The sequence below is a fragment of the Myotis davidii genome, unplaced genomic scaffold, assembly GCF_000327345.1.
Source record: "Myotis davidii unplaced genomic scaffold, ASM32734v1 scaffold30, whole genome shotgun sequence".
Lineage (NCBI taxonomy): Eukaryota > Metazoa > Chordata > Mammalia > Chiroptera > Vespertilionidae > Myotis > Myotis davidii.
The window spans coordinates 605,546-616,218 of NW_006282874.1; the positions used below are offsets into that span (position 1 = coordinate 605,546).

At 61.1% G+C, this 10,673-nt stretch overlaps 1 protein-coding gene across 1 annotated transcript in view; it reads left to right on the forward strand.

Moving 5' to 3' along the window:
- Positions 1 to 10,673, forward strand: part of COL22A1 (collagen type XXII alpha 1) — a 109,580-nt gene that overhangs the window by 24,762 nt on the left and 74,145 nt on the right. Inside the window, 6 exon segments of the mRNA XM_015561428.1 lie at positions 1,611 to 1,886; positions 2,652 to 2,732; positions 3,013 to 3,129; positions 4,077 to 4,121; positions 4,875 to 4,937; positions 6,124 to 6,162. Of these exon segments, the coding sequence (XP_015416914.1) occupies positions 1,611 to 1,886; positions 2,652 to 2,732; positions 3,013 to 3,129; positions 4,077 to 4,121; positions 4,875 to 4,937; positions 6,124 to 6,162 (621 nt within the window).

A 10,673-nucleotide genomic window follows, 5' to 3' on the forward strand; every position in this document is an offset into this window, starting at 1 on the left:
TGACCTGGCACACACATGCTCACCCACACGAGCTCGTCCACGCGTGCTTGTCCACGTGTGCTTATCCACGTGTGCTCACCTACACGTGCTCACCCACACATGCTCACCCACACGTGCTCACCCACACCTGCTCACCCACACGAGCTCGTCCACGCGTGCTTGTCCATGTGTGCTTATCCACATGTGCTTATCCACGTGTGCTCACCCACGCGTGCTCACCCACATGTACACACTTGGTAGGAGCCAGGGATGGTCTTGTACGCTTCCCACATCCCAGCTCACTCAGTCCTCATCACAGCCCTGTGAGTGGACCTGCTGGACCATCTCATGAGGGAGGGCACTGGCCACAGTGAGGTTAGGCCCGGGCTGCCTCTTACAGGTGGTGAGAGGAGCGGTGGGATTTGAACCCGGGCAGTCAAGCCCCAAGTCTGTCTCTTCTCCACCGTGTTCGGCGGCTCCTGTCTCATGAGTTTGTCCTGGTGGACGAGTGATGTTCCTGTCGCGGCCCTGGTCACACTGACCACGGGCTTCCCCAGGCTGCCTGCTGCGCGGCCTGATTTCTCCGTGTGGGAGGCAGCGCGCAGGGACGAGAGTCTTCCCGGGGCCCTTCTGGAGAGCAGGCAGCCCGTGCTGACCCTCACCCTTGACCTGCCAGCACCCGGGCCTGCTTCTCCAGTTCCCAGGGTCTCAGCCACGGGCTGGGCGCCGGCCACGACATTCCTGTGGCCAGCCCGCGCCTCCCCCGCAGTCTGGGGCCTGGTCCTTTATGAGGTTTGCAGAGCTGGTGCTCCCGCTGGCCTGCCCGCCTCCCCCTCCGCCCATCTGCCGGGCCGCGCTGAGATGCTGGGAGATGAGCGGGGCAGAGGCTGAGCCGCCTGCCGGGACCTCAGGCTCCCCTTCCCAGAGGCGCCGGGCAGTTCACCGTCACTGGGCAGCCTGGGTGGCTGCCGCCCCTGGCGGTGTGATGGGGCACCTCTGTGCCCTGGGAGGTCCCGGGACACTGAGCGGGACGGGGTCACTGGCCGTCCATGCCCTTAGCCCTGTCCATCTGCCCTGGAGGTTTCCAGGTCCGAGATCGGACTTAGTGTTCACAGCCACCCTGCACGCTGGCACTTCCCATTGCCGTTTGGAGAAAACGGGGGCCGTCACTCATGCCCACACGATAAAGGGGCAGCGTGAGGGGCCGTTAGAGCTGAGGCCACGGTCCTGGCCTTGTCGGCAGGTGAGGGCCTTGTTGGAGACCAGGCCCCGGAGGTGGGCAGCCTAGAAACAGGGAGACGGTTACAGTCGTCCGGGCAAGATGACGCGGACTGGCCCCCGGTAGGGAGAGTACCTGTGGGGACGCGGCCCGCCTCGGTGGATGAAGGTAAAACCAACGGATTTGCGATGGGTCTGAGCCGTGAAGCGCCACCGGGGCTCCAACCTGTGAAGCCAGTTTCAGGAACTAGAAGGCGTATTGCATTACGTGTTGGGTTGTCAGTCAGGGTGTGTGGTTTTCTAGGTTTCCACCCCAACAGAAGCATGCCGGCGAGGAATTGAAATGTGCCTCAGGCGCCCTGGGCCGGGAGAGAGGAAGGCCCCTCCCACTCGGTCCCATGGTTTCCCCCCAGGTCTCCATCCGCCTGGACGGCGAGAACAAGGCCGTGGAGTACAACGCTGTGGGCGCCATGAAGGACGCCGTCAGGGTGGTCTTCCGTGGCACCCGGGTCAATGACCTCTTTGACCGGGACTGGCACAAGCTGGCGCTGAGCATCCAGGCCCAGAACGTCTCCCTGTACATCGACTGCGCGCTGGTGCAGACGCTCCCCATTGAGGAGAGAGAGAACATCGACATCCAGGGCAAGACCGTGATCGGCAAGCGCCTCTACGACAGCGTGCCCATCGACGTGAGTACCAGGTGCTCCCCATGCCCCCACACCTGCCTGTATCATCTGTCGAGTCATCGCCTCGCTCCGCCTTAGAAGGGAGGACCCTGACTCAGAACTGCCATGTGGGAGCCCAAGGTCACATCACTCACTCACTCACTCATTCATTCACTCACTCACTCATTCATTCACTCACTCACTCATTCATTCATTCAATCAGCCAGCTATTCAATCATTGATCACATCTGTATTGGGCACCTATTGTGTGCCAGGCACTGAGCTCAGCACTGGTCCAGGGTACCTTTATCTATATATCTATATCTATATCTATATCTATACCTATATCTATATCTCTCTACATATCTATTTAAAAAACACTATAGCATATAGCCCGTATGCGTACTAACTACTTAGTACTGGCAAACAGTATAGTTGTAGTTTAGTTGTACATGCTTATGTGATATAGAATAACCCTACTATTTGTTCACTTTACTTTGTTCACTTTACCTACTTTGGTTCAGGTACTAAAAGTATAACCCAATTTGATTTTCATAATGCCTTTGAAACGTCTAGATGGTTTTTACGTTGTAAATAAAGCAGCTTGGTCTCGGCGGCGAGGCTAAACTAACTCGATAAACAGGTAGTTTGTTGTTTTCTTCATTGAGGTGGATCGCTCAGTAAACTGCACAGATGCTAGGCGTGTCCCTTACCAGTCCTGTCAGGTGCACACCCTGTGCAGAGTCCCAGGTTCCAGGACGCCCCCCCCCAACCCTGGCTCTCTTTCAGTTTGACCTGCAGCGAATCGTGATTTACTGCGACTCCCGCCATGCGGAGCTGGAGACGTGCTGTGACATCCCCTCGGGCCCGGTGAGCCATCCTTGCACAGAGAGGCCGGGAGGAAATGGGTCCTGGGCCTCCAGAAGGGGGTGTCCAGGCCTGGGGAGGGGCAGTCGGGGTTCAGGGGACGCCCACCGTTAGAAAGGGACCTGGCAGGGGGCCCGGAATCATTGCTCGGGACCCGTCTGCTGGTGCAGCGAGCAGAGCAGGCCGTGAGGTCTGTCCGGGGTGAGGAGGCTCCAGGAGGAGCCTGACGGGGGTGGCACGCTGGGTGAGAAGCAGGTGCCGACCCACCCGGGTTTCCCTCCAGTGCCAGGTGATCGTGCGGACCGAGCCCCCACCCCTGCCCCCGCCGCCACCCACCGCCGGCAGCGAGCAGACCGGGTTCTTGAAGACCATCAACTGCTCCTGCCCAGCCGGAGAGAAGGTACCTCCTGCAGCCCCGTCTCAGGCCTCAGCCGGCCCTCAGACCCGGCCATGGAGGTGGGAATTTCCCATCATGCACGTGTTGTGCCAGGGCCTGAGGCTCCCAGGCGCCCGTGACTCTCGGGTCAGGGAAGTGTTCTTGCTCCTTGGACCTCTTACTTCTCAGTCGTGTGCGCGCCAGGACGGGGCTCCTCACTCGGCTCCGAGGGCATTTTCCCGAAGTCAGTGAGGGGTTCCCGCGGAGTCCCGGCCCCACCCGCATCTCTGCCCTCACGGGCAGCTAAGCCAAGCAGCACTTGGTTTGTGAATCGGACAGAGAAGGGCTGTGGTGGGGTGTGGCTGTGCTCTGTGGACCCTCATCCCTTTCTTCTCCACGTTTCTTTAATTAGCCGGACTCGGTAACCTCAGTGCGTAGATGAATAGATTTTTATGGATCTTGTCCTAATTTTAAAAACGAGTGTGCGTCTGTGAACACACCGCATCCATTACGTAGATTCAGTGTGTCATCGAGTGCCCGGGCGGCCGTCTGTTCTGTTTTTCTGTGGACCCTTGGCCCTTTGGGTAAGAAAACACTAAACAAAACACTGTCCGCTGCTGGGCATCACAGGCACAGACAGCACCAAGATGACAAAAGAGGAATCGTGCTGAGCAGGGTCTCCATGAGGCTCACAGACCCACAGCCCCGGGCCTTGGCCTGCGGTCTAGTCTGTGGCTGTGTCTGCCCTCCCAGCCGGGCAGCACCCGGAGGCGCTCGGTGACGCTGCCAGGGAGGAAGGAGACAGACCTGGACCGCACGGATGCCGCCGCTTGGAGGGATGCAGTTGGAGATCCCCAGCGCGCGGCTCACAGAGACTGGCTATGGCTCGGGGTGGAGAGCCCTGTTGTGCAGGGAGAAGGGGAGGCGTTAACACACAGCCTTACTCCTGCCCTTTCTCCTTTTCCCTTCAGGGAGAAAAGGGCTCCAGTGGCCCCGTGGGACTGCCCGGCCCGAAGGTCAGTCCTGGGGCCTGAGGGGTGGCTCTGGGGCCGGGCAGCCTCGGCCGTGCTCTCCCTGTGAGAAAGAAGCCCGCGCTCGGTCCCTGTCCCGCAGGCGTGGCTCCCGGCTGGGTGGGATGGAAGGAGGAAGCAGCGGCGTGAGGTTAAGGACCTCTGGGCCCCTGCTCAGCACCTCCATTTCTCACCCCAAAATTGTTGGCAAGGAGTGGCGGGGGACACAGCCCTGACTCAGCACCAGCCAAGCTGGGGTTCGACCTGGGGCTTCTTTTAAAAAGCTTTTTTAAATGTATTTTTATTTCAGAGAGGAAGGGAGAGGGGCAGAGAGAAACATCAATGACAAGAGAGAGTCACTGATCGACTGCCTCCTGCACGCCCCACACTGGGGATCGAGCCCACCACCCAGGCATGTGCCCTGACCGGGATTCAAACTGTGACCTCCCGGTTCATAGGTTGATGCTCAGCCGCTGAGCCGCACTGGCCAGGTGGACCTGGGGCTTCTAACGCTCCTCGGGGGCCTGGGCTCAGAGCAGGACCAGGCCATTCCCAGGGACAAGCGTGACCTCCTTGCAGCCACTCGCTTTCTCAGAGGCCCTCGTTCCTGGAGGAGGAGGCTGGGCAGTTACTCAGGGTGGGCAGGGGACCATGCCCAGATCAGCTGCTCCTCGGGTGGGGCACGCAGACTGTGGGCACCTGTGCGGGGAGCCCTGTGGGAGGACCTACGTGATGTTCATCTCTGTTTCAACTCCTCAGGGCGACAGGGGAGGCCCCGGGCCATTCGGGGCTCCGGGACCCAAGGGTGAGAAAGGCGACTCGGTGAGTGAGGGCACCCCTCCTCTGCGTGGCTGGGGTGGGAAACCCGGGGGCCCCAGTCATGCCTGTCCCTGGAACGCACGGAGCCCCTGGTGGGAGCCAGGCACTGAGTCCCATACCTCCCTCATGATGCAGCCCAGGCTCCTGTCTGGGCACGGAGTGGATTTCACACGGTTCTGACTGCATCCAGAGAACCACAGGAAACCACTCCCACAGAAATACAGGACAGTCATGTGACAGCATCTCATCAGACACTGAGTATTAAAAAGAGAGACATCATGGAAAGGAGCCAAGTGGGAATTCTGGAGTTTAAAATGACAGTAACAGAAACATAGAAGGAAATCACTAGAGACCCCACAGTGGGCTGGACGCTGGCTGGAGAGCCGCATTCTTGAATCTAGATCAATAGAGATGATGTCATCCCAAGTTCAGAGGGAAAAACCATGAAGAAAGATGGATAGAGCCTCAGAGACAGTGTGTGTGTGTGTGGGGGGGGGGCATCGTGTCCCCCATGTGCCCAGGATGGGAAATCCAGGAGGAGAGGAGGGAGGGGAGCCGAAGGGTTCCAGACATGCGGCTGAGGCGTCCCGAGTGGGCGAAAAGCAGTCATGTTCACGTGGTAGAAGCTCAGTGAGCTCCAGGCAGGATCAGCATAGAGACCCCTCCTCAGGGCAGCACAGTACAAACCCTGAAGGACAGAGGGGTGAAAGCTCCCGGGGACATGCGTCACTAAACGGGACGCCCTTTATGAAATGTCTGGACGAGGCTGACCCATTGAGACAGACCAGCGAGCATTGTCCTGGGCCAGGGCGGGGGGCAGGGGAGGGGCCCCGACAGGCAGGGCACTTTCTGAGGGGAGGAAACGCTCCAAGCTGACTGTGGCGATAGGTGCCCGCTCGGTAAGGAACGAAAGCCCTCGAATTGTGCACGTGAAGTATGTGAGTTACAGGGTGTGAGGTTATAGCTCCCTGGAGCTGACGTGGGAGAAGGGAGCGCACAGGCCGCGGAGCTGTGGGGGACTCGAATGCGCTGGTGCTCACGGGAATCGTCGCCTGCACGGCGGTGCCATCTCTTAGGCTCCCGGGCAGAGTGACGAGGAGGTGCCCACCGTGTCCCGTCCCCGGGAGCTGCTGCCACGCGATGCCAGGCCCCAGGAGACCCCACGTCACCTCTGCCCTTTCCTTTTCAGGGCCGGGGACCGTTCGTCCACGGAGAAAAGGGTGAAAAGGTAAGCGTCTCCCTTGCTGTCGGACTCCCCAGGGCTGCGGAGGCGGTTTGGGACAGGACGAGGCCTGGGCCTGGGAGAGGTGTGGCCGGTGAGAATGTGATGGGAGAGGCGGGGTCTCCAGGGCTGGGCACCGGCCTCGTGTGTCCTCCTCTTAAAGGCACAGGCACACACAGTGACCACTGCACGGGGACAGAGCAGTTTGAGAGAGCGTGACCCCCAGCCCAGCGTGAGCTTTGCACCCGGCCCACCTGGCCGGTGACTTTGCTGCGAGTTTGTGAGTCTGAGACGCCCGACGCGGGGCTGACGGGGGCCACCCTGTGACTCCATGTAGTTCAGAGCCCCGCCCCGGCCCCGGTGCTCGGGTTCCACACCTGCCCTTACACTCCCCGCTGCCTGCTCCCTGCGGGCCCGGAACCAGAGCTCAGGGTGTGAGCAGGACCCCAGATGATCCCCTGTGTCAGGACTGGGGCTGCTGGAGCCCTGGGGGGCAGGTGCCAGGTCTGGGCAGTGCCCAGGTGCCACCCCTGCACCAGCCTGTCCTCTGACTGGCATGCGGGTGTCTCTGTGAGCTGCACGCACAGCTCTGCCTCGTCTGTTCTGACGGAGCTCAGGATGTGCAGCCTTAGGCTCCCGACGCCTGGAGGCACCTCCCCGGTGCCCACAGCCCTGCCTGTGGCATGGCTTTTTGCACCCGGAGCTGCAGGGTCGCAGCCGCAGCCTGAGCCTCACGTGCTCGGTACTGGTGGGAGGGACGGGCAGCCGAACAGACCGGCCGTCTCGCTCTGCCCTTGGCTCACATTCTCGGCCGTCAGCTGTGCATTCTCAGCGAAGTCTGAGTCCTGGCCCCGCCACAGAGGGGCGGCTGGGTGACTGGGGTGCCACCTCCCTCTCTGAGCCGCTGCTTTCCCAGCCAGAGACACGGGCGGGACGCCGATGCCCGCAGGCCTGGGAGGCATGGCTCTCAGACCTGGCCCCGAGCCCCCTGCAGCCTGAGCCCCTGTGGCTTCCTCCTGTGGAGTCTCTGGTCTCCCTCCGAGGACGCGGGCAGCCCGGCGGGTCCCCCCGACCACAGAGTCCGTGGAGGGGAGACCGTCGCTGTGACTAAGACACGGGAACAGGGCTGAGCAAGTGGCTTCCTGGCGGGAATATTCTCTCCTGAGTGGCTTGCGGAGTGGTGGGGCCAGGAGGGTGACTGGAGGGACTGGGGCTGTGGGTCCGGGCATCATGTCACTGGTCTGGCTGTGACTTTTCCGGATTTGTGGTGCAGTTTACCCTGGGACCATGTGCGTCGGCCCCTGTGAGGACCAGGCCCCCCGGAGAGCAGGGCGGGGTGGGGGGGTGGCCTCCGTGCCCCTCCCTTCTCTCCAGCTCAGTGAGGACGTGGTGTAGGTCTGCGGGGCGGGCACTGGTCAGTGTGTGTGTCAGTCCGTGGAGGTGAGGTCTGCAGATCCCGTGGGCAGGAAACAGTGTTTCCAGGGAGCTGCCTGTGGTGCATCCCAGGGTCCCACTCTGGGCCTGCAGGGAGGAGGCTGCAGCCTTCCTGGGCCCACAGCGCCCTCTGGTGTCGGGCAGCCAGAGCGTAGGCTCCAGGCTGGCTCTGCAGGGCCCCTGCCACGTGACCTCTGTCTGGAGAGGCAGCGCCTGCCTTCCGGGATTGGCCTCCTTTCCTCGCCCCTGAGAGGAGGGAGGACAAGGGGAACCTTGGTTTGGGGCTCAAACCAGGTTGGGGGAGGTGGGCAGACCTGGTCTGGATCCCGCTCTGCAGTGGCTGGGAGAGCTTGGTTACTGCCTCTCTGGGCCTCGGCTTCCTCATCTGTGAAGTGGGGCCATGCACATCGACCCCCTGGGCTGTGGCGGGCGGGGGGGGGGAGTTGTAGGAGGTTAATGATGCCCATGGAAGCACCTGGCATCGTCCCTGGCACACGGTAGCTGCACGTACAAATCTGTTCAACCGCTGAGCCACACCGGCCGGGCTCAGGCGCCTTTTTGCTACGTTAGTTCATACCGAACGAACTTGGTGCTTTTGCTTAGGAGTTCGGAGACAGCGGCTCCGTCCCCTGGTCCGAGGTGGGAGGCTGGAGCTGCAAATCCCGGCTGTTGGGCTGCCATGAGACGGGCCAGTGTGAGCAGGGGAAGGGGGCTCACAAGTCGGCCCGGAGTGGGTCCTGGTGAGCAACACTGCCGAGTGGAATCAGGGCTCTCCGGGGCCAGGTCTCCCGTGGCCCCGATGGAGAATGGAGGTCGCAGTGTGCTTCCTGCCGCCCGTGCTGCCTTGGAGAAGGCGGCTGGTGCCCACATTAGAGCTGAGCTGGGCCGGGAGACAGTGGGAGCCCAGGGCAGGGAGGGAAGTGCTGAGGAGCCTGGGTCCCCTGGAGCGGGAAGGAACAGCACGGGGGAGGGAGCCGCCCCACGGCCCTCACAGTGTCTGGCCCACCCCTCGCAGATGCCCGGGCCCTGGAGACGAGAGGGACGGAATTGGGACAGGGCGTCCGCAGAGCGGTGCCTGGGTCAGCAACTCATTACTCAGCGCTCGCTAGAGGGAAAAACCCAGAAACAATCACCCAAAAGCCTGCCTTAAGCATTTCCACAGCAGCCCACTCGGCAGTAAATACAGCTCCATATGGATTCTGTGCCCAGACTCCTCAGGGCCGCGCACCAGAAAAAAACACCGAGCAGATGCGCAGGCTCAGCTGAATTTACTGGGCCGGGCGCCGCGGCAGACGAGCTTTAGGTCACTCGGCGTCGGTTCCTTGTCCTTTATGCTTGTCTCCCGTTTCCAGCGGGGCCATCACCCCGACTGGGGACAGCTGGGGCCAGGGGTGTCTGCACTGCTGACACCAGCCCAGGCCGCCCCGACCTCCCAGGATGCTCGCTGCCTTCTGGAAGCTTCAACTGGACAACCCGAGAGGCTGCCAGGGCCTCGTGCAGGCGCCTGAGCGCTGAGGTCATCGCGTAGGAGGGTCTTTGCGGGTTGGCTCTCCATGAAGCTAAAGAAGTCGGTGCCCGTTGGAAAACTGAGGCCAGAGATGAAGTTCAGGAGGGTTGCGGGGAGGGGGGTGCAGGCTGTCAGCGAGCCGCCAGCCCCCAGGTCTGAGAAAAGCAGCTGCTGCCCCCACGTATTCCACCCCCGCCCCAGGGGGCCGGCCCTTCTCTGATTTGAAATTGGACGGCACTGGGCCCTCCACACGCTGTGGACCACGCACTGTCCCGCCTCTCGGGCAAGGCAGGCAGCTTGAGGGGCATTGGGGACGACCCACCTGCCAAAAAGTGACTCCCAGCGGTGGGGGGAGGGGACAGAGGCCGTGTCTGTCTGTCTGTCTGTCTGAACCTAGGACCCCACTCACCCAGTTTCCCCATTCTCAGACCTGAGATTCCCTGACCCTCAAAACCAGGCCCTAGTGGGAAGCAGCTCATTGTGTCCAAGGGCCGCAGAGTGTCTGGGCCCTAACACACGACTGTAGGTGTGTGTGTGAGAGACGTCTGAGGTCCGTTCATGCCCTTCGCCTCTGGCTCTGGGGCCCCTTCTCGCTGGTCATGGCTGGCTCCCTCAGCGCCCGGCTCCTATTCTTAGCCTGTGCACTAATGTGTGTTATTCATGGCCACTGAGTTGGATAACTGTGGTGGAGGGCCTCCTATTTTTATAATAATTAAAGGGTTTAGGGTAAAATAAGTTAGCTGCTTGTGCGCCCTCAGAAAGCCTGCAGGTTGTGGGCAAAATGCCAAAAGTTGGCATAAATAAAGGTGCCGCAGACCCTGTCCATGGTGCTGAAGGACGCATAGGGGAAGTTGTGTGTCTAGGGCAGTGGTCAGCAAACTGCGGCTCGCGAGCCACATGCGGCTCTTTGGCCCCTTAAGGGTGGCTCTTCCACAAAATACCGACTTCTGCGCATGGGGCACGAAGTTTCAATCGCACTGTACGTGCGCGCCTGCACGTGGTATTTTGTGGAAGAGCCACCCTCAAAGGGCCAAAGAGCCACATGTGCCCCTCGAGCCACAGTTTGCCGACCACTGGTCTAGGGGACCTCACAGCCCCGGGCAGAGTCGGACAGGGATGTCTGCATTTCCCCCAGCTCCGTCCAACACTCAGGACCATCCCAGGACCCAGGGCTGCACACAGCAGGTGGGAGCATTTATGGGCAGGGGTGCGAATGCTGGATGGCTGGGCCGCTGGCCTGGGGGGGCCGGGAGACCAAGGGCTCTGCCCTTCACAGCTGCATGGCCCTTGGCAGTCACTCCACCCCTGCACCCCTCGCTCTTCTCAGCTATAAACCAGCGACTGTCAGCTGCCCCAGAGGGTTGCTACGAGGATGAAATGAGCCAACGAAAATAAATGAGTTACATTTGTGGAGAGTGCTCATATGTGTTAAGTGTAATTACCCTTTCGGCAGCATGGCGCTCAGTTTTTTATACACAAATGACATCTCTGCCCTCCGCATCCGTGAGGTCTGATCCCCAGGGGCGGCCCCCGGCTGGGAAATGACTTGACCTCCCAAAGCCTCAGGAAGCCGGGG